General features: G+C 38.5%; 1 protein-coding gene across 1 annotated transcript in view; it reads right to left on the bottom strand.

The window, feature by feature from the left end:
- PRKN (parkin RBR E3 ubiquitin protein ligase) overlaps nucleotides 1-24,611 on the bottom strand; it is a 683,114-nt gene that overhangs the window by 12,741 nt on the left and 645,762 nt on the right. The window contains exon 10 of the mRNA XM_041404442.1: nucleotides 3,450-3,536. Coding sequence (XP_041260376.1) covers nucleotides 3,450-3,536 — 87 coding nt within the window. The remainder of the gene's footprint in view (nucleotides 1-3,449; nucleotides 3,537-24,611) is intronic.

Here is a 24,611-nt window from a genome sequence, read left to right as displayed (position 1 = left end):
CTTCTCCTCCCTCCTTTTGACATCTACCCAAGCACAGGCCCATTTCACCACCACCATTTATGTTTCCTGGACCCTCATAGCTGTGCCATGTCATTTCACATCTCTCTTTCTTTTCCTCTTTCTGGAGCTTCTGCTCCATCTGACAGGTTACAGTCCCTCCAGTCAGCTCTTGACTTTCCTGGACACTCAAATTCCTCTATATTAGGCTCCATCTCCGCTTCTGAGGGATCTCTTTCTCCAAGTCTTCCCAAAGTGGTGTCAGGCTCTGAGGGTGCCACCAGACCATGCTGTCCCAGTCCCCTGCTACCCCTGCATCCTGTTCACAGCTCAGGAACCTATGTCACTGCCTGGTGACACTGCAGCAGGGCCTGTCTCCAGCTCCCCACATCCCTGCCCAGCCCAGCCATAGGCCACTTGCGGACCCATCTTCCACCATTTTGGCTCATCCCTGGCCCTGTCAAGCCCTGTCCTGACACATGGAAAGTCCCCAGGAATGAGACGGCCCTTGCAGTACCCTGACACACCTTAGGAGAGCTGCACGCAGTGCCACCACAACTCTTCCTGCTCTCTGTGCTGCCATCCACTTCTGGTCACCCAATTTCTCTGCAACAACTCCTTCTTGGTTTTTCTTTCACCTCTGTCACGCTCCTCATGCTCCACCATGTTCACCTCTGTCACGCTGACTTAGGCCTGAACCTGTCCACAGTGTTGCATATTGTTGAACATCAGAGACCTGCAGGCATTTGCAGAAATGTGAAAGAAAGAGAAGGTCCTTTCATTACTACAGCTACTACAGGGTAAAGGAAACCCCGCATTTTTCTCATTGGAACTATTACCCTGAAACTGATGGTGTATCCTGCACTTCTGGAGAGGAACAGTTTAGTGGCAGTGTGTTTGTTTGATCCTTCAATTCAACTGGCAGAAGCTGTGGCAATAAGATGTCTTGATAAAATAAATTATATGGAAAGGAGCCAAATTGCATGAGTTGGAGACAACCGTGAAAATGTATTATTCCTACCTTGAAACAGACCATGGACAAAAATAAAACAAACCTTCACACTGCCTCACCAAGCACTACAATCACAGCAAGTTAGGTCTGACACACAGACCTATGCACCTGGCAGGTGATGCCAAGTGGAACAGACAGCCTGAAAGCACAGGTGGATAAATGTTTGCACTGATTTCAGGCAGAGAGATGGAACCTGTCTCACCGGCGCTGCTCTCCATGCCTGCCCCCGAACGGTCTGTGTGCCCGGTGCGGGAGCCCTGCGCGCCGGGCGGCTCTGCAGGGATGCGGGGCGGTGAAACAGCATCTCTGCAGCCCCTGCGCTCGCCCGGCTGAGCAAAATGAGGGAAAACATTCCTTCAGTGGCACAGCACCGCCCCGTGGAGACGATTAATTAGTGCAGCTCTCAGATTCTTAGGGGAAGAGGAGGCGGACCTAAGTCAATTAACTTCAGCTTAGACTGGAGTCTCAGTGAATCCTGCGTAGTCTGTGGTGTTGTCTGCACAGGGGACGTGATTTATATAGGTGCAAGGGTTATTCTGGCACCATCATTTGGCTATTCTGGAAGAGTTCCTTGAGACTACAGGAAATTTTTCAGAACAGCAAGAACATTCACATGACACTAGAACTGCAACAGCAGTCAACATTGCTAAGGTCTAATTGGGTGCAATTCATGTGCTGTGAGATTGAATCTGATGGGTGAAGTGCTCCCATTGTTATAAGGAAAAGAAATGGCAATATTCAAATATTTAAAATAAATGACTTCTTCCTATGGTATTCTGATTCTTCCTGGTATACCTTTACCTCTGCCTTAGAAGATAAAATTTACATGAACTCTAGCTTTCACAGAGCCAACATTGCTGAATTCACTTTTTACATGCCATGGCAACTTTCAGTACTTGAGGCAAAACTCTAAGCATAAGTAACTTAATGAATATAGAGCTCTCTGTTCATGTTGAGAGGTACTCAAGCTGTAGCTCAGTTTAATTCAGGTAAGACACTGAGCCTTGGTCTCCTGCTTTACTAGGCTGTTGAACACTTTAAGCATCGCTTGTTGAAGTTGCTTTGTTTTTATATAAATGTGAATGGGAACGAGAAGACTGCTCTAAGGCTATTGCAAATAAAATTAAATTGTTCTTCATAGAGGGCAGCTAAGCTGCAAATCTCCTTATTATATATACATATGGCTTCAAAAATGGGTTGCACAAATTCATGAAAAAAAAATTGCTGATAGCTACTAAACATAAAATACCACAGGTACATCACAAATCACTAGAGGCTGGGAAAGTAGATGGATTTTGGGTCTGATACAATATTCATGTTCCAGGTCAACAGAGGTAGATACCCTGACTGGAGAATACAGGCTGTTTCGTTCTGTGTCAACTAGTGGTAATTCTTTTTATAAATTAGAAGAGCTTCACTGACAAAGGTTAAAGAAAAGAATCTCTACACAAGTGATGACCTAGTGCAAGGTCTACAAAGTAGGGCACATAAACCATCTCCAGATAGCACATGGCAAAGACTCCCAGTAGAATTTCAGCTCCCTGTCAGTCTGTGTTCAGTAAGCCCCAAAAGGCAACCTCAGACTGAGCCTGCCTGCAGGCATTTCCAGGAGCTTGGCTCACCTCCCTGAGAGCTGGCTGGATGCAAGCCCTCATCAGCACCTGCCCACAAACCTTTATCTGCCACACTGGACTGTGTGGAGGCTCAGGATTTGAGTTTCTTCTTAGCATCAAATCTGCTAGATATCTGAATACAAGTGCAGCCTGGGCATCAAGCTGTGAGATATTTAGGGGGTATGTTTCCTGTTCTTTTTCTGTCTCTTTTTTTTTAAGTTGGAAAGACTGTGGTATATATGATTTATTTACTTCAAGGAAAACTTGAATCTCAAACAAAGAGAAATGCCAGGAGAGAAAAACTATTTCCTCTCCAGGTCTATAGCTACAATAGCTACAAAATTATAGAGCAACCCAGAATAATTAACATCTAACAGCTTGCAGCCTAGACAATCTATTTTTTATTTCTGTAAGCTAAAACATAAATTACCAATAGTATTTTCTGCATAGGCTGTATAGAAGCCCTGTTATTCGGCCCAAACCCACATCATTTCCTGACTGGTGCACTGAAAATAAGCTGAAAGGCAGAAAGACTATACAAAGCCTTTCAAAAGTGTTCGCATTGAAGATAGACAACCCTAGAAGCCCACTGGGAAGGCCTTTTCTTTGTCAACTGATGGCAGAGCCCTATGTGTTCCTGACAGAACTCAGCTACTCCATCAATAAAGAGACTGAAATCCACCGCAAAGCCAATTCAGTAACTCTGATGGCTGGAGTAATTCAGCATGAACATAATTGCTTTTACTTAGGATTACAATTAGGACCCATTTGACAAATTTCACTCTGGCTGGGCCAGGGATAACGATCAAGAGTTATGAGATCCATACCTTCTGGGCCATGGCTCCTGGTGGGCTGAGGAGAGAGTTGCATTCCCCTTCATGGAATTCTTCTTTACATTCACGGCAGAACACGGTCTGGGAAACAAACCAAAGCATGACAGTCATAAAAACACATTAGGGACATAGACAGCAGGTTACAATCATGAAGAGTCATACAATAAATTATCCCTTGCCCCTCTCTTCCCATTAAATTCCCATAATCTCCTAATTGTGCATCTTATTATACACTCTGATCATCAACACAACAATTTTGCTGTTCTTGTTACACATTTCATCAGAGAAGTAACGTAAATGCCATTATTAAAAAATGAGATTTTGAAATATGGTTCATTTAGGGACATAAAGTCATACTAGATAGTTATGGGTGTGCCTTTCCTGCTGTGAAATCTATTTATAGAAGGGTGATAGCTGAAAAAAGCTGTTCTGCTGTATAGTGTTTGCTAATGGAAATAGTCTATTCATAGTTCTGAATCAAATGCCTTCTCTGTAGAAAACTATTGCTGACTTTGCTAGGGGATGACCACTTTATGAAAGGCCATATGAAATACCATTTCCTAGGAAATGATATCCTTGCCATAGACCTTTATAGGATGGTTTAAAAAATCATAGAAAGAACACAATGATAGGATACTTAATGCAGGGTTTAGGGATCTACCTCTAGACCTTTATTGCATTTTTAGCAGTTGTTCTGGTTTTATACTCCTTAAATAACATTTTTCTTTACATAAACCTTCATTGAAAGTAATGTCTTTTGCAGATAATTGAAAGAATTCTCCCTAGCTCAGTCTGACTGCCTCTGCCACCTAAAGTGGTTCATATGTATCAGGTTTGATGCCTTTTTTAAATTCTAAAATGAAGATATCTGACTTGACATGTGTCAGATCTTTGACCCATCAATGCTGCATTAAATTCTGTGTCCTTGCAGGTAAGGGGAAAAGTCAATAATGTAGAATGGGTCTCTCTTATGCTGTTTTAAAGCTATGCTGCCTTGATGCAACTCCAGACTCTGAAAGATCTCAGCAGTAAGCCATTCTGACTGGCATTACAAGCAAGACTTATAAAACAGCCTTGATTTTTAGATACAGAGCTGCATTCACATATAATGAATAAAGGATATCAAGAGGACATGACACTAGAACGTTTGTCTGCCAGTAATTCCAGCTTTTGTATTTTGATTTTGAAATCTTTCAAGCTGTATTTTCACTTATCCAAGAAGAACTGAAAATCATATTTTATTGTCATGCTAAAGAAACTGCCCTATGAAAAGAAGCATAGTTCAAGTCCAAAAGGATTGATCCTGTTATTTAGAAAGACAGGGGAATTTGGAGCAGTGGAGTGGAGCGAGTGTTCTAATTTCCAGAGATATCAAACCTAATCGCTTGTTTGCTTTTGTGTCACTTCTCCCTCTATTTTGTCAATGATCTAAAATATTTTGTTTTACTTAACCAACACTGATTTGTTAATTCACTCATGGTTGTTAGCAAACAGCTTCACAACAGAGACACTTTTCTGTGGGATATGTTGTATGGGAGGCTACATTGTTGTAATAGAGCATCATTTAAATACAACAATGATTTGCAGGGCATTAGTGGTCAAAAGTTTCGGGTGTGTTAAACTCTGCTCAAACACAAAGAGAGTTTAAATATGGATGCCTAAGGTCTTAAAGAGTTGTTATCTCTTAACATTTAAGGTTATGCCTGGGTTTAATTGAATTTCCTACTGTGTATCCTACTCTCTTTTTTCTTTTTGACTTTATTTCCTTATGAGCACATCTGACTGACAACATTTGTCTGATAGTGTTTTGTATACACTTGCTTATCACTGCCTTATCACACAATGCCTCAGCTTGCTTGCCTTACTCCAATCTCTCTTTTCCCATGCAAGCACAATTTTAAACTTTTCATAAACATTATAAAGGGAGAAATAACGAAGAAAGAGAAGAAAAATAACCAGGGCATATATTTTGCAGAGACATTCTGGCTGCCTAGTTTATATGGCATTGGTGTTTATTACAATAATAAAATTCATAAGCTCCTGCAGTACTATTTAAGATGTGAAATGCATTTTCTCATTATAGAGGCTATATTTTATCCTTGCCTTTGAAATAAATGATCTTCAGTACCAATGTTACCAATGTTTTCCCCATAGGCCTACTGGAAACATTCATGAGCGTATAACTGGGCCTTTCACTAACAATTGTATATCCTGCAAGTAAGTCTGTGAGTGGGCCTGCCACATTCTTGTAATGAAACAAAGCCTGATTTTTTTTGTGAGACAGGATACTCTTTTCACATCCTATTAGATAATGGATGAGATGTAGAATCAGTTCTGTGGCCAAGAAACACCCCAGAGGCTGATCAGTTTGTCAGAATAAATAGGCATCTCCCAACAGAAATGCATTAAGCACTCCCTTTTTATGGCAAAGCATGCATCATAAAGAAAAGGCATGTCACTTACAACAAAGAGCAGCTTGTGATAGTTTTTTTCATTTTTTACTTTCTGACATGAAAAAATATGATAAATTTTCAGTAACAAAATACAGTTGCAGTAAGGAACTGCAAAAATGCTGTCAGTTAATTTGTGTTTTATGGCTTCATTAATATTAATACAGTTACTTTGCCCTTGGAAAGGAAAGGATTTGATGTTCAGTCAGGATTTAATACTTTTGCATAAATTTAATATTAGTAAGTGTTTAAAATTACTATAAGTACTGTAATTACTAATAATAGTTACACTTTCTTTTCCTTCTTGTGCCAAAAAAAGACTGGCAGATTGCTGTGATAATACAAACAGCAGATAAACTTTCTATGTCTTTACGCATTTGGCACTTGCTGTTGTTACCCCTGAAAGATTCTTTGGTTGGAAAACAACCAACACAAAGAATAAATCCCAAAGGTTCAAACCTACCCCTGCATTAAAGAGAGGATTAGCAGGGAAATCCCCAAAGCACTTAAGGGATTTAGGCACTGGAAATTAATATAACCTGTGTGTGGGCTATTACAGGCTTTTGAATGTCTGTAAAAATGTATGAGATAGACCCAAGCAGAAATCCTAAATCCAGTGACCTCAGAATAGGGGGTATTAAAAACCTCAACAGGGATTCATATCCTGTTTTTAAAATCCTCCTATCATTATGATTATTTAAACAAAAGGTAAAATCAGAACAAACTCTGGTCACTTCTGTGGAATTCAAACGCCACAGATGACGCCTGTAGTGATGCTGAACAAAAACTAAGGTGATAAAATGAAACTTCAGTCTCAGTTACTCCTGAATGGCCCATTTATAGTGCTTTAAGTTTGGAAATGGGAGCAGAATGTAGCTCCTTTTTTTTTTTTCTTTTTTGGATGAAAGGAAAATGAGTTTGTCACTTGCATGCTATGCTGCTTGGTTTTTTAGAAGTAAGATTTTACCATTTCCTTTTTCACAACATTTCAAAGATTTGCTTTCCCTTGGATTAAGCACCACAGTTCTCATTCTCTCCCTTGCCTACTGCAAATGCCTTTTCTTTGGTCTCTGATAATATCTCCCTATAGTGTTTATAAATAACACTGTTAAAAATCATCTTTCTTCCAACTTCAATAAAATACTCCCGTTCACTGCACAAAGCTTCAAGTTTGACCTCCCATCTTTTATTTTAAAGTTACTCTTCAACTCAGATATTACTTTTCTTTTTCACCCTTACTTCCTTCTATATGTCTACACAGAAGAGTGCAGGGAAGTTTGCAGTGAGGCAGTCATAGATGAGGTTTAATCTGCAGCACTGTAGGTGCACTTCTAGGGACTTCTGTGCAAGTAAAAATTCAAGCACATACCCAGATTTCTTAACAGCCTTCTGCAATCCATTTTGAAATCTGAACTATCATTTCTTCCCTCCTATAGTTAACACTCTTGGCTGTGTACTGAAGACAGACCATGTTTTGGCAGAGCTGTTTCTTACAAATCAAACATTCACATCCAGATTAAAGACATCAGGTGAGGAAAGATGCACTCATACCTCTAGTATAGTGTTTCACTGGGTCTTCAAAATGACTTTTAAAATTAGTATCTAAAGTCTATTTTGACTTTTCCTAATTTCAGCTTCAAGCCACTCTTGCTGTTTTGTATGTCTCTGCTAAAATAGAGATACTTTCAATATCCCATACTTTCATCCTGTGAAGGTGCTTAGGTACTGTAATTAAGATTCCTCTGAAGCTTATTTAACCTAAACAGAGAAACTCCTAAGCTTCTCACTGGTTAAACCACTCATCCTCCCTCTCTCCCCCAGCCCCAAATCATATCCATTGCACTTTTCTGAGGATTGTCTTGTTTTTGTCACTAGTTATATTTGACTAATCTGTATCATTGCTGTGCTGTATCAGCAAAGTTTTTTTATATACTTCTGAATCACTGCTGAGTATTGAATCATGACAGGTTTGATGACAGTCCCTGTCAAATGCTGCTACCAATACCCTGCTTTGCACAGATTCTTCACAGAAAACACTGCTTTCTGTGCTCTGCCAGTTCTTAAATCCTCATGACCCAAGCATAATGAGGCATCCATACTGCATCACCTGGCAGGGATGAGACAATGCTGCTGCTCAGACCCCAACCACATCAGCTGGAACCCAGCCTACTGAAAGCTCTTATTGATATAGTATGGTGATTAATTCCTTATCAGAATATTCTCTAGTCTGAAGTCTTACAGCAATACTTGAATAAATTGATTTTGTTCAAATACTTTTTCTTATCAAACCTGTAATTTCATCATGGAATGAAATCAGTTTCTTCTGTTATGACCTGCTGTCACTAAGAATATATTGTAAAATCTTTAAAAAATCACTCCTATCTTTTCTCTTTTTATCATCCCTTATTCAGTGGTGGCTGTCTGGACCCTCCACTACTGATAAGAACTGTGAAAATTAAAATCTACTGAATGCAGGCAGGATCAACATCTTCATCAGTACTGGAGCAAAACTAGTATGCAAGCAATGCAAAGATTCTTAAAAATAACTGTAAGAACCAAGAAAACCAACACAGGTCTCCTTTAATTTTTTCTCCTTTTCATTTAAAATACAGTGCTTACAACTTTTACCTTCTTTCTCATGAAAACAAATACATCAAGAAATCAACCTTCAATGCATCTACCTCACTCTTTCTTCTAAAATCAAGCTCGAAACCAAAACAAAAAGAGTGCTACATTATAATTCATGCTAAGGCTGAAGTAAACCACAGCTGACAAGTGTTAATTCTATTATTTATTAAGCTGCCAGAAAATGCACTTTAAGTGCTTTTGTAATGTGAGAAGTCTATAGTATAGTCTAAAGAGAATCCCAGAGAAGCCATGCATAATCTAAGACACATATGGAACTAAATAGACATTTTTATGTCTTCAAAACCAGTTTGGTTATGTATTACACATCAAAGCAAAATAAGCATTCTAAAATACTTGCACAGCTTTGATCACAGCATCAGAACATCTTGGAATTGTAAGAAAACATCCTTCATTGCATGCAAGTGAAGCAACAGAGGACTGCTATTACTGTTTTAGTGACTGAAGCCTTATTTGTAGAAAACCTGGGCCACAGATCTCTAAAATCTGAAGACATTAATTCAGTTGATATGTGTACCTAAATGCCACTGAGGATCCACACTAAAGGTACTTGTCCAACATCACATAGCAGCATGTAAAGAAGAAGATTTCCAGTTTCTAGACATCGGACTTCCCCAAGAGCCATCTCAGATAATTTCTCTAAAGAACCATATTCTGGTTTCATAAGGTCAAAACTTTGCCTAACAGAGGTAATCAATGAAGTATTTCCATGCTTTCCCCCCCCCCCCCCCTTTTTGTAAATTATAGTATAATGGAGGAGTGTAACTATGTAGTCAACAATCACAGAGAATATCCTGAGTTCCAACCATCAAACAATTATATGGTATAGAAAAAATGTATAGTTGTTTGTTCTTTATCAGAATAACAGGATTTTTTTAAACCAGACTTTTTAAACCTGAAGAGTGTTTTATTAAATAGTGGTACAAACAAAACACTGGATAGGTAAAAAATTACCTTTACTGGACAACATCAACATCCAGTTAAAAAACTTCCTTGAAAATGTAAAATATTATAGGGCACCACGTTTCAAACCTAAATGAGCTTTTGTAGTCAAACTATAGGCTGCTGACTGGAGCAAACATTTATATTGAAAATATGAGCATGCCTTGTGGGAAATCAAAACAATCAGGAATTGACAAATAGAATGACCCTAGTCCTGTCTCTGTACTGTTTCCATTTAGAAAAATATGGTTTCCAAATGCACTTTCCAAAGTACAAATGATGTTATAGTGATCGAGAAGTACATACAGATTTTTTCTTCGAGAAAAGCCTGCAAACCCCAGATTTCACAGAGTAAGATTTCACCATGCCACATGACTTTCAGGTAAGACAGGACTTGGATCCTGGTGAGAGTTCAGACCTCCATATACACAGACTGAGTATTTTTCACTCTGAAACGATGAACTTTGTTATTTATTTCCATCCAAAGTCAATTAAAAACACCCCTCACCCTCTGTGAAGGTCAGTCCTTGTCATGCTGCTGCTGTGAGCCAGACATCTCAGGTATTGGATTGACTTTGCCTCTGGCCCTTTGTTATTTCCAGAATCAAGTGTGAGACCATCATCCACACACCGTCTTCTGATATTTCTTGTCCTTACAGCAGGAAACTTTAAAAGCAGAGTATTTACCATCTGGAGAAGCTATGTTTACTCAGAATTTGTGGCTTTGCCAATTGCCAGTTACAGAAAAACCTGCAAATACTACAATGAAGATGAATGCCGCAGTACAAAAAGCATTCATTTCTAATGACACCAGTTTTATCAGATATTAGGCAATTGCAAAGCATAGTAGTACTTGCAGAGCAATTTTGGTCTTTTTCCTTATAATAAAGTACACACATTTACTATGCATATTTCAGCTAAAATCAAACTTTTGTGAGAAGCGTGACAATTTGTCAAAACATGGTTTCAAAAATACAGCTGCATTCTCTGAGCAGCTTTTGCAATCTAAGGGCAATTTGCCATCAATACTATAAGAGGCAATTTTCTATAAACATAAAAAGCTTTAAGCATAGGACTGCATCAAGATTTCAATGTTTTTCCTTTTGAATCTGAAAGTAAAAGTCTCTTTTCTGACTCCTGCAAAACAACCTGTGGGCTCGTTTCCTAACATCTAGATGATGGCATTTACATCTGAAGTCTCTTCAGTGAGTGCTGGCGAGTTTGTGCTTACAGCCAAACATACTGTCCTGGGGCTTGCCTTACATCAGGCAGCATTAACCTAAAAGGTGGGCTGGTTAAACTGACAGCATAAGCTCAAAAAACCTGTCCCAGACCTCCCCAAGCCTGATTTGCTGGTTTATGTAGATTGGCCTTCCCAGCCCTCTTCTTTGTTGCCTTGTAGTCTAAGCGCTGCAAGGGATGGAAGAGAAGAAAAAAGCAGGGTCAGATCCAGGTACTTCACTCAGAGGTGACTTCAGTTCTCTGTGGGAGAAGAGAGAATGTTCTTTCCAGATTTCTGTACCCATACCTATACACAAGGGTATTGCACAATCTTTTTCTTAGCATGTTTGCTAGGATGTGAGACTTAGCCCACCCCAGAAAATAAGAAGGAAAAGCTTATAGGGCAGTGTAAGTAACAAGATTATATGATATACTGAAAGTGTGAAAAACTGTTGGTTGTGCTGTGATGTGCACATAAGAGAGTCACATTTTGTTATCACTGAACAAACTACCTGCTAGCTGACTACCCAAGCAGATGTGAGTTCAAACACTGCACAATTTTCAGAGCAGACCATGTGGCTTTGGTTGTTGAAGCAGGCATAGATGGCCCTGGCAGAGGTGCACAGCTGTAACAGAACACAGAACAATATTGTGCCCTGAAGCACTAGGAAGGGATGCCCAGTTAGGTGCCAACCAAACTACCTCTGGAAAAGGAAATCAAACTAGCTTAAACCAAGTAAGCAGCTGCCTACAGCAGCTGGCTGCTAAACCCTGCAAGGCATTCATGTCCCTGTTACTTACCTGTGCCAGAGCCGTGGACAGCAAGCAGAGAGAGCAAAGCTTCTAGCTTGTCATGCTACGGGGACTCTGACAAGACCTTAGATGTTAAACATTACTACTTTGAGGAGCTCTTCCTAGCCCCAGAAATAGCTGCTGCCACAGAGTCTAACTCCTCCTTCAGGACCAGCTGTCAGAGCTACTCATCCTCCTCTTAATTCCTTTCTACCCCCTTCTCCTCTCTGCCTTCTCATTTCTGTGCAGCAGTAGCCTAGACTCTTTCTTTCTTCAGGTGGAAAAACTGAGTTTTACTTGCAGGTTGCACTGCTGAGAAGCTTTTGGGGTAGCCCTGCTGGAAGTCTGACGGCCACACCAGTAATCTGTAGCTACTGCAGCTGTAGCGTATTTGGGACCTGGATTACGCTCTCTACGTAGTGCTGTATTATGCTGGGTGGAGGTTTCAGCACTGCTTGGGATGCAGAACTGCAGAGATCCCTTACTTCTCTCTGCAGTACAGACATGACAAAGGAATTTAATTAAGTATTAGGTTCTTGCTGGCCCCACTGGAGAGAAAAAACAATTGTGTATTGACTTAAATCTGTTCCCATTTAAGTAACTTTAGTAAGTAGTACAGACACCTAATCAAATCTATCTAGTGTATAATGTTTAGCAATTTCATGCCTGGATGACTAAAAAAATGCCAAGTGGATGCAGGTTAATGTAAGATTTCTGCAAATGATTTCCATAATAAATTCCAAAGCATTTATATGAGGAAACATTGAAAAAACCCCAGTATCATTGCCACCTTATAATTTAATGGAATGTCTTAGAAAGTAGATGCAAGGGATAAGGAGATTAGTAATTTATGAATAAGAGGAACAATTTTAAAGTTGTTGGAGATGTAAAATGAAAAATGTAAAATGGGGATTTTTAAAAGACTTTTTGTACTCTAGTGCCCATAATTCCCTATTTTATATCATAAAAGAATGCAGCATTTCACTTATAACTGATAGAAAGGAAAAATAAAAGTAAAATAGGAACAAAACCCTAGTTATGCAATATATGTAGGCACATATTAAAACACAAACTAATTGCCTCTCTCCCTTATGATGGTAGAAATCCTCTGTCACTTAGTGGAACAATATAGTATTTACCCTAGATCAGACAAAGTCAGAGCATGAGTGACATTGTAAAGAAAATAAAGCTAGAGTATATGTTGTCATCACTCAAATGGATACAAAGAAGTAGTGAAATTTTGGAAGAAAGCATTATTTTTAGGAACTGGGATGCAAAGAGGAAAAATGACAGTTTTCTTGAGATGCCTTCAGAAAGGGTGAGACAATGCATTTTACAACAAGTATAACCGAGTGACTATTTTTTCCTGCAGAACATGCAACACTACAACTGTGATGTAAAAGCTTGATTTTTTTTTTAACAAAGTGGTTGAATGCTACATTAAAATATCACTTCTCCCAGGTTTGAAAAAGATGTTTTGTTGCTGAATGCATATATCAGTTCATAAGGAATGTCATGAGGAATGAATTTTACTGCCTGTGGCTTTAGCTTCTGCTTTAGCAGCTTTAGAGTTCTATTAATATGCCCTTAAAAAGTACAACAAACCTATTTCCATATGATAATACTGCTGCTCTGCATGCATGCCCTGGGCATTTGAGCATCTAGCTGCACATTTATATGTGCAAACAGACCTGGAAATCTGACGGGTTCATTATTGTGGTTCTTGAAATGAACTACTGAACATGCAGGCTGGGAAGCTGATGAGAGCTGGGCAATTACCCAGTGCTTAATTCACACCGAATTGCAATAGAAATCAGGACACTCCTTTCCTTGAGTGTTTTTTAAAATATCCCTAACAAAATGAAGGCATCCCACATACAACCTTCCATTCTGTGCCATTCGGACTGTGTTCTTGTAACAATGTGCAAGATGTACATTTTGTTAATCTCCCGGTTGGTGGAATTCATCTACATTAAAAAAAGCCCACCCAGCAATATTGAAAACTTCCCGAAGATGGCAGCAGTGACACAGGAATTGACACAAACTGGCTTGGCTAAGCTTTTACAGTTGAAAAAGATACTTAAAAAAAACATAGTCAACAGCTATGATCTAGTACAGGGTAACTAACAGCTGATACATGCAAAACCAGCCCTGACAAGACAGTCTCATAAAGAAGGAATGGTATTCAGATGCACTAAAACACATAAAAAGGAGCAAAGTTTCTCCTTGTTTCAAGGGCATTGCATCTTCTCTTGAATCTGGTAACAGCTGAAGCCCTGTAAAAAGAACACCCTTCTGAATATGACCATTGAGCAAATAAAATAGCATAAATAACATATCTGGGATAACTGTGGTGCTGTTTTAAGTGTTTTATTGGGTTCATGCTATCTCCTATTTGTAGCATTTGCTTTTTAGAACTGTAACCACACATCTAGTTTATGTACTAGGGAGAGCATAAAATAACGAACAGATTTGTGTGTCTCTGTGTTCTCAGGAAATGCCTACCTTCTGCACAAGGATCCAGTGAGCGTGCCTTCCCTCTTAGTGACCAGATTAAGGGTATTAAGACTTCTCTGAGTCTTTATTCTACTTCTAATTTATGTTTGTCTTAGGAATAAGTGAATCTTGTAAAATTAGGGTATAATCTACAATCATCAAATCCAATCCCTGTGCTCACCAAAGACCAGCGCCACTCAGTTCAACAGCTGCTTCTTTCAGATTCTGAACATGTATAGTACTTTACTGGAAATAATAAAAAACCCACAAAAGCAAAGCAACCAACCAACAAAAACAACAACAAAACCCCAACCCACCAAAAAAAAAAAAACAAACCAAAAAACCCCAGAAACCCAAACCAAAAAAAAAAAAAAAAATTGGAGGTGTCTCTAAGTCTGAATATTGACACTGAGAAACACCGAAAAACTTTGGACAAATTTCAAAGACAGATGAAGACTTGGTTTTAAGCCTCAGTTTAAATCAGCTGTAGAAAGACCTTGGAACTCCACCAACTCCAAGCTCTGAAGGATGGATTTATATCAAGGATCTAGAATTCCAATTAATCTGAAAGAGGAATAAACTAAAATAAATATTGTTTAGAAGTGAGAAAGAAATTGCATATATTTTTAACAACCATCATATTTGGTTCTTCTGAATAGAGGATCATCTTTGAGAAATGTTCTATAAACACTGCTGGAGAAAGCATTGGAATAATGATGAAAATACCATGCTTCATCTTTCAAAAAACTAAAGCAGATGCTTCCTGAAAAAAAGGCCTAATCAAAAAACAATGACAGCTGGACTGGTTTATGCCAGGGATACCCTGTCACAATGCAGAGCTCCCATTAAGGATACCTCAATTTCTGTACCTTCTTTTTGGTGCAAAGCCTAGCTGTTTGGTTTCAAGTTCTTTTCTTTTGAAACAAGAAAGTTTTTTCAAACTTACAGAATCTGTGCTAATTGTATTCACAATGTATATACCAAGTCAATAATGTGACTTCTTGTCTGACCTTTTAAAATAATCCTTTTCTGTGTGTTGATCCTAGACATTACTGTAAAGTAATTATACAACCTACCAAAAAATGATCCCTGAAATGTGAGCTCTGAACATTGCCAGGTTTACAGGAAATACAGTTTGGTGCTTGTCTCAGCACCATTTTGAAGAACAACACAATAAACATTTTATTGCAAAAGAAACTCCATTCAGATTCTGAATACATATACACGTGTATAAAACCCACAAATATTGTCCTGGATCAGCTTATACTCACAGGTAGCAAGATCCCTGACTACAAGAAATATGCTCCAAAAATATTTCAGGTTTATCAAGATAATTTTACTGCTCAGCAATTTCCTTACTTTTCTTTGGATTTCTGACATCTACAAATCACTCAAGAAGCACTACATTTCTCTTGTTGCCTGGGAAGAAACACAGCAAGGCACAAGCAATCTAGAAGGTTTTTAGAGTGCATTGATGACAACACCTTGACACAAAGGATGGAGGAGCCAGCAAGGGGCCATGGTCTGCTGCACTTCCATCAAGGAAGAACTAGGTGAAGACTGGAGGCAGCCTAGGCTGCAGCAACCCTGAATTCATGGAGTTTGGAATCTTGAGAGGAGGGGACAAGGCAAAAAAGCAGGACCATAAATCTGGACTCAGGAGGACCTACCTTGGCCTATTTAGGGCCAAAGAGTGCCACAGTAGCTAGCCCTGGAGAAAACAAGGGCCGTGGACAGCGGATGATGTTCAAGGATCATCTCCTCCAGCTCAACAGTGGTTCATCCTTACCATCAGGAATTCAACTAAAAACAGTAGGAGACCATCCTGATAAATAAGAAGCTCCTGAAAAAATTCAGACATAAAAATGAAGCATGCAAGAGGTTGGATCAAGTATGCAGAAGGACTATAAAGACACTATTCAAATGTGGGCTTAGGAAAGCCAAAACCCACCTGGGACTCGAATCTAGTATGGGACATGAAAGGTATCGAGGATTTCTGCAAGTACATCAGCAACAAAAGCAAGACCAAGAAATGTGTGGCCCTGGTGATGAATTTGGCACAGAATTTGGTGAGAAAGTATATGGAAAAAGCCAGTCCAGTCCTAGGACCCACAAGTAGAATATTTCACTGCTACTAAACATGCGATATGCAATTACACTCTGGATGGCGCAACAAAAAACATTAAACCAAAGTGCAGATCTTCACCCTTTCCTCAGCACAGTCAGAAAAGCAGATGCAGTCCTTAAATCCCAAGGAAGTGTGTATCTGCATGTGCATGAGTACAGAAGGATGACTCCAACCTGGAACTTCTGAATAACATGGGAGTACACCAGACCTTTGTATAAAAACAGTTCATGACTGACTAAAAAAATATGCATGAAACAGTCTTGATTCAAAAGATCACTGCAAGAAGACAAATCTAACATAATACATTCGAATACCAGCTGGAATGAAACAAATTGCCTGAAATCTAGGAAAACATGAACCAGGCCCTCCAAGTACCTCTAGGACATCCCTGTGCCTACCAACAGGTCTTGTTCTCAGAACTCTGAACTAGTATTTTTTTTAGTTTCTGGAATTAATAACTGCAATGCAAATTATCTAGGTCTTTAGAATAGGCATGCATGGCTGAAGAATTCCTCATTAATGTAGTGCTTCTAAGAAATCAATGTGATAGGGCTTATTGTTTGTTTTTAATAAGAAAGGGAGTTCAAGAATTCATCTTATGTGATAATTACATTGTGGTCTGATGATTTGATTGTATGTGAAATTTCTTGCTATCATGGCCAGTTCTTGGCCTTATGCAAATAGGCATGACTCCATTTTCTCTAGTGGAGCTGCATTAATTTACAGCTGCTCAGGATCAGAGCCTACCTCCTGTTTCTGACACCTAGGATATGAATTCATATGGCGGTATGGCATCAAGATTCACTAGTTAAGCACAGCACACACCTAAATATTTCTCATTTGAAATATTCTGCTGCAGTAATGCACCTCCTCCTGGGCTCCTCCCATCTCACTACTCTTCTTGTTCATTCCATCTAAAGTCACTTTTTCCTTCCATTTCTCTAGCTACATTACATTTTGACTCTCTTGATTGCATTCCTGAGACAAAATTCAAGCTATTCACTATCTTTTACATTTTTTCCCCATTCCTTTAAAAACCTTTTGTCTTAAAGCTATTGAATTTTTTTTTTTTTTTTTTTTTTTTTTTTTTTTGCTGTCTTTCTCTCAGTACATTCATTTTCCTTTTGTTAATACTTGGAAGCATTACTCTTCTCACATTGCTTTTGAAGATAGAAAGAAGCTCATAATTGCTGCTAGAACTCCATAAAAGCAGTAATACAACTATAACAATGCTAACAATACCACTGTACCAACAACAAAGAACAATACTACTGTCAAACACAAGGTGTATCATCCCTTCCTCTCATCCCCTTCCCTGCTCTCAAAAGACTGGGAAGTAGCCACACCTGGAAGCATTCCAGCCACGAAGGCACACGACTCTGGTGGATTCATGTGATAGGAACAGAAAGGGGTGTTTGGAGACACTCACCCTTTCTACCTCCCGAGGTACATCCTTCAGGCATTCTATGCAAATGAGCCAATGGTAATTAGGGTAACATCAGCCAAATTCTGCATTCAGGACCCACGTAGGAAGCAGATAATTAATCAAGGGGGGAAAAAAGAAAGATTTAAAAAAATATATTATTCAGATATAACTGATCCTGAGGAAATTATTAATGTGTGTCTAATCCCCACTACTTAAGCATACACGTGGTTCTATTCTGTTGCTAATCATGGTATTTTGGGTTGTTTTGTTTGGGGGGGGGGGTATTTTTTCACAAATCAAAGGAAAAAGTAACATACCCCTGGGTCTCTATAGACGCCTGGGTCTCTATAGAAATGTATCACTATCCTTGAAATAATTATAATCTGGGGGAAAATGTTGCAATTTTTTTACCTTTTCCCCTCAAAATTCAAATTACGTTGCTATTGGGAGTTTAATGAAAAGACAGGAGAAAATAGCCACAATTAGTGTATGACTCCACTGTATTTTTATTCTTTGGCTTCAAAGATAATCTACCAGCTCACACAGAAAACAAAAAAAAAAGTTACTTTTGCAAACTGTCTTAAAAGCACTCAACAATAATGATCCCAAAGCACTACAGCTCTCAGTCGTCTTACTGCTGTATTGGGGGGCTATTACTGCAGCTTGTTGATAAATAAGGATCAATAAGAAAACTTTGCTTGGAGTCTTCTGATGCCTTAGCTTTGTGTAATACATTTACTTCAACTGTGTGCCACGATCTCTTTCTGATTTCAATCTCATTTTTGGATGCATAGAAGGTTGGAATTTTTCTATAACCAGCAAATCAAAAAGAGGCAAAGCATGCCTGCTTGTTCTCAAGTGGCAAAATCACATTTGTCAAATAGAGATGGACTTTAATTTGCTCCTGTAAGTTGTGATATCTGCTATTTTCCCACTGGAGAATCAAGTGTGCATCATTTTTCTCAGTTGCTTTATGAGAAAATTGTAGTTCATGAAAACCTGGGAAGTATTAACAGAAAAAGGATGCAATTTGGCTTACATTTCAAGTTATCTCTATTTTCCATTAACAGAAAGTGCTATGCTTTTAAATTAAAAATGGTCCAAAGCTACAAAATTCAAGATTTGTATCAACTTTTTGTTCAGTCTCGTATTTGAGGAACAAGTTGGAAATTAATCCTGCACTTAGGTTCAGCTCATTTTATAGAGCCTTTGCTTGTGGACTCTAGCTCTTGAGGAGCCAGTGTCCACTTTCAGGAGTTTGCTAAATGCTCATCACTTGTTAAGATAAGATTAAAAAGTCAGAATTAACAACTATTTGGTCTAGCCTGTCCACCATCCTGGATGCTTGAACTATCTGCCTGTCTGCGAAGTACACACATACACATACACCCCCCAGCAGAATTACATGGCAGCACCTGTTTTTGATGAGACACATACAAGGGGAAACAACTTTACAAGATGCAAACCCATGTTTTTCTGTACACATTTATAGTATGTATATACCACCAAAACTATTAATATGAGAAAAGATTAAAAAAGAGTAATTTTAAGTCAAGGAATAATGCACACATTTGCTATTTTTCAAAAAGCCTTTCCTCTAAAGAAAAGGAATTTAGCTGATTTTTGACAGATGCCACTGCTGCTGTGGGATCCAATAAGATGTTTTGTCTTGCATAATGAGTGCTAAAGATATATGCACATGGCATTACACAAGGAATTAAGATGTATAATTGCATAATGGCTGCTAGGGATGCATACACATGGCATTACACAAGGAATTAAGATGTATAATTGCATAATGGCTGCTAGGGATGCATACACATGGCATTACACAAGGAATTAAGATGCATAATTCTTAATGAGAGCAATGTCTAATGCCTGAGAGTAGCAGGCTAGACATTAGGCCCCCTTTAAGAATAGGCTTAATTTAAAGCATGTGAATAGTCTCACTCAAATTGATCTCAAGTATAAGCGGATGTTTAAGCAAATTTTTTCATTAGGACTTTACTCCTAATGCACAGCACATTTATTTCATTCAGAATTTCTAAGAGCTTGTATTAGAAATATATAAAGCCAAGCAACTAAAATACATGATTATCTATATGAAGCCTTCCCAATACATAATTTTTTACACCTGAAAATTGACGAGTCCACCTACAGCAAGCCTTTGCAAATCTTGTTTTATTCATGCCTTCTCTACTGAATTTCTTTCTTAAACAAGAAAATACTTGGACATATTGGCAGTGCTCTTGGTGTTCCTGTTGGGCCATCTCAGCCCACTTGCACTCAAAATGTGCCCACACTGGTAGGGGTTTTCAAAGGAAACTAGTGCTATGCCTATCCCTTTCTTGACTTTGGTGCGAGTGCCTTCCCACCATACACAGCCAAGGCAGGATGGATGCACATCTCAGCGCTGAACTGTGGACAGTGGGACAGCCACAAACACATGGAAGCAGGACTTCTGTTAGGACCCTGTAAGGACAGTATCCATGTCCATCAGCCACACAGACTGTAAGGCTTAACAGGACGTGTGCTACTCTGAGATAACACATGCCTCATGGGTGCTGAGGAGTGTGAGGCAGAGGCAAATGCTTTTAGTGACCTGACAGTGTTATCTTGCAGCAACATACATACCTTAGGATATCCTACTAAATTATAAAATAGCCCCAAACTCACAGAGAATTATTATTTTTTAAAAATTTAACAACCAAACAAAAGAAATGAGGTGTGTAATAATTAAATGGCCAGCAAAGAGCAAATAGCTCATGAAATGTTTCATTTCTGGACTGCTGAGGAGAACAATAGACAGGGACATAGGTGAATGAAATAAAATGTCACGTACATTCTACATGCTATTCAAGCATAGCAATTTCCCTGAAAAGTCCTTCATTAGAACAAGCATGAAATAGTGGAAGAGATAGTTTGGAAAGATTTTTTTTTTCATGCACCTTAATATTTCTCAAGACACACTTCTATTTATAATTCTGATTGGCATTTGAAATGCCATAGTTACTGTACTGGATCATACCACAGCCCTGTATAGACACAAATTTTGCAGCCTGCAATTTAATGAATATATGTATATCTATTTATATTTATATACCTGTAACTAGAATAATTCAGTGTTTCCAATTCAACAAAATTCAAGTTTTCTAGAAAATATGGAATCTTTTCCTAAAGGATTCCTACAAACCAATAATCATCAATATTCATTTATCAAACAACAGAAAGTAATGTATCAATTTGCTTGGAAGTCTTGCAACTGTACATGATGTTTTAGCAAGAATCAGGTTATATTCTGAATTTACAGTGTTTTGTCTTTTGCACCTAAGAAAAAAAAGAAGCTAGTTCAGCTATATGGGATTAAATACTAAGAGATACTAAACCAGCAAATTCCAGTTCCCTCTTGAAGAAACCTTTCTATAATGGCATTAGCAAAGTTTCTGAATTTTACTCTTTGAAAACAGAAAACAGTAACCTTTCTAATTCTGTTGGACAATCAATTACAAAGAAGATAGATAGGAAACTTGTCCAGACCATTGCAAAGAACAACTAGTACTTGTCCTCTCTGTCCTGTGAGACATATTGGTCTTGTCTGGCATAACAGTCCAACAATTGATTGCAAATCAACTTTTAAATATATCTCAGCAGAAGACTTGTCTTAGTGTCCTCTTGAAGCAGTAAGTTCCACATTAGTGAACTCATTCTCTTGGGTTTTTTTTTTTTTTTTCCCTGTGAGTAATGGTCATATAAAACCCATATGCAGGACTAAAATACAGCTTTGATACAAAAACGGATGAATGAACAAATACCTCAAAATTCAAGTAACATAACATCAAGACTGTACATTGTAAGAATTTCCTAAGATGTTATTTTAGCTGTAAAGATACATTATAAGTGCACACCTGATATTTTCTCTGGTTATTTTACATGCTATCACTTATGTCATAAATACGACATAAATACATATGACATGTGCTGAGATGTAGTATCGTGTTCAAGAGCAAGATCTTTGGAGACAGTTAATATCTTTTGCTGGACCAGTTGGTACAGGTAGAATATTGAGCAGGGCTGTTGGATATATACTGGTTTATTCAGTTTGATCCAAACCCAAAAACTTCTCCATTTTAGGAGTTCCCTGGAATAAAAGAAATTAAGGAAGATTTTCTATGAGCATTAGTAATCAAGAAGAAAGTTTTGCAGACATTTGTATAATGAGTTTGAGATTTTCTGATGTTTAATCAGGATTGAGGTCATAATGCAGCTCAGGACACTTTTTAAATTCTCCTCTTCTATCCCACTACCTATTAATGATATTAGTGGGAATATATCTGATGATATACAGTTAAAATTGGCCCCATAAGTTACCAAGTTCCTGAGGAGGTGGGAAAGATCAGCAAAGACACAGAAACAGTGCTGTTCCATGTGATTGATTTCCATACAAAAACAGGATAAAAAAAGTGAGCTCATCTCACACTGACAGGCAAAGTCTGCTGATAAAGAGGGAATAGGAACATGGAACAGATACACAGTGATGAAAACAGGGTAAGCTCTCACAGAGCAGAGAACAGAGTGACATGTCCCATTGTTAAATCTGCTCCTCTTTGTGCTCTACATATCATTTTCCTTCGTGCTCCTGTAAGTCTCTATCCCTTTTTCTGCTGTGTATTCTGAAAGGAGGAGAGATATCTTTTAAAGGTTCTCAATAGGTTTTTGGTAACCTATTTTATGTGATCATTACCCTTCATTATGTTTCCATCATCTGATTTTCACATTACTGAGCTTCATTTTTGGCTCTCTCTGACTGTGAAAAAAGAAATGCACCTATTCCCAGGTTAGCTTTTTGTATGCTAACCCAAACACTTTCAACAAATTACTCTAAAGGTGTTCTTTTCTTATTTTTTTCCCACTGAAAGAAAACTTCATATTTTCCAACATTTCAGTGTTTAACTGTTTGAAACTTGTCATCATTTTGGTTGTTCTGCTTTGTTCCTTTGTTTCAAGAGCAATTACACCCGGAGGAGCAGGACACAATAGGAGTTACAGCATTTTTGATGCAATCTAAGTGGTGTCTTATGTAACAAGACCATCCCCTCTTAGGCTTTGCTTCACTTTGTTTACCCCAGTAATACAATCCAGCATCTGATTTGCTTTCAGCACTGCAGCTGTGTTTTAGTCCAAAGGCTTTAGGGACTTTTCTATAAACAACTCCCAAATCTCTCTCATATCAAATAATCCCCATTCTGTTCTGGGAAGGATTTTTTTTTCTCTAACTGCTGACTAACAAGGTAGCTGAGTAGAAGTTGTTTCCTTTCAACCTTCCAACCAATTCATTCATGATAAGACCCCAACACAGTGCTTGCAACACTAGTGCTATTTCCAATGTCATAAGCAAATGTGAGCTCATGGGCAAAACCTATCAAGAAAAAGCCAGAAGAAAGCTAAATATAGGCTCATTCTTATGCTATTATCAGCTAGTGGTAATTCATGAATCATCTATGTCTATTTAATACTATGAGAGCTCATAACTTATGTTCTTACTTCCCCCAGAGATGACAAAACAATAACATTTTAAAGGTATTGTTTTATGGTTTCTTGATTAATGAGGCTTTGAGCTGATTCACTACTACACTCACTGCAGCAGAGGGTATTGGCAAGTATACATGATGCAAGGGCAAACAGATTGACACATCAAACATAACCCATTTACCACACACATAAAATGCCTAGTAAATAAATATCTTAGGACAGAACTATAGAATGATTTCCACCTTATGTGCACAACAGAGGGCACAAAATGTGCATTGTTAGTAGTTGGCTCTGCAGTCACAGCAGGGTCATGCTTTCATTAAGAAAGTTCAGAATGGAGAAGAGGAAAGCTAATTTTTGCCTTGTCATGGTTGCTGTCCTCTGGGTCCTGTGCTGCACTCCCAGGGGAGCAGGAACTTGCTTGATCCCCCAGTGCACGTGGATGTGGGGCAAACTCTGGGAGTAGGGAGTGGGACAGGGAGTGAGACCTGGCAGCTGGAACATGAATGCTGAGTGGGAGTCTCCCTGGAGGCACTGGGGACTTATATGAAGGAGGGAGTAAATCCACAGCTAAGTCCTCACAGATGAGTTCTTTAAGACTCCGAGGGCTCTCTGCAAGGTTGTTGCAGCCTAAAAAGCCACTAACACTTGATGGGCTGGAAAGCAAAATGGAAGTAATGGCACACTTTTAATGACATGTTAAAAGATTTCTCTCATCCCAGATATATTTATTTAATGTCTTGGCCACTGACTTTTGTATGTTTAAAATTGTTGCATCATTCTAGTTCAGTATATGAGACATATATATGCATATATAGTTCTGAGTATACGTATGTGTATACATAAATATAAAAAGAGTATATGGAGTATTTGGTTTGGTATGTTTTAAGTAAAATCTCTCCAAGAGTGGAAAATTTTTCCTGATTTTTTTTTTAAAGTATGCTTCTCTTTTTAAGAAAAAGTGGGCCAGTTCAGACCTCCTCTGGATAGTTGGAGGTCCTGCTGTAATATACAGTAAGAATTCATTACTGTCCAGTTAGGGTAAATACCTGTAGGGTTCAAAAGATAACTCAATTAGGACTCTTTCCTGTAATTACTATTTTATAAAGATTAATCTTCACTGTGTTTGTATTTCAGTCTCTTTATGTGAATCATCTTTAAGTAAATAAATGAATTATATTGAAACGAAGTCTAATCATGGGGGAGAGGTTTTCATATCATCTGAACAACATGAAGCCATTTATTAAACTGACTTAACCTCTAGGATTATGCAATCCATTTTGATTGTATTTGGAAAGGGGTTTGTGAAGGGAATCCTGTGGCTTAAAGTACAGCAGATGCAGCTGAGATCCACCTGCAAAAAACTGAGAGTGAGATGCCCTGCAGCAGTCTCACCCAGGGTCCAAAGCATGTCTAGTTCTGTCTCCCACGTAAGCTTCCCCATTTCAGTGATACATGTCCTCAGAGACCCAAAGACTCACTGATGAGAGATAAGCATGAGAGGAAGTGGGCAAAAGAAAGGCTTC

This window comes from Onychostruthus taczanowskii, unplaced genomic scaffold, assembly GCF_017590055.1.
Source record: "Onychostruthus taczanowskii isolate IOZ18803 unplaced genomic scaffold, ASM1759005v1 scaffold21, whole genome shotgun sequence".
Taxonomy (NCBI): Eukaryota; Metazoa; Chordata; class Aves; order Passeriformes; family Passeridae; genus Onychostruthus; species Onychostruthus taczanowskii.
The sequence above is the reverse complement of the archived record's forward strand: the minus strand, read 5'-3'. Positions and strand labels throughout refer to the sequence as shown.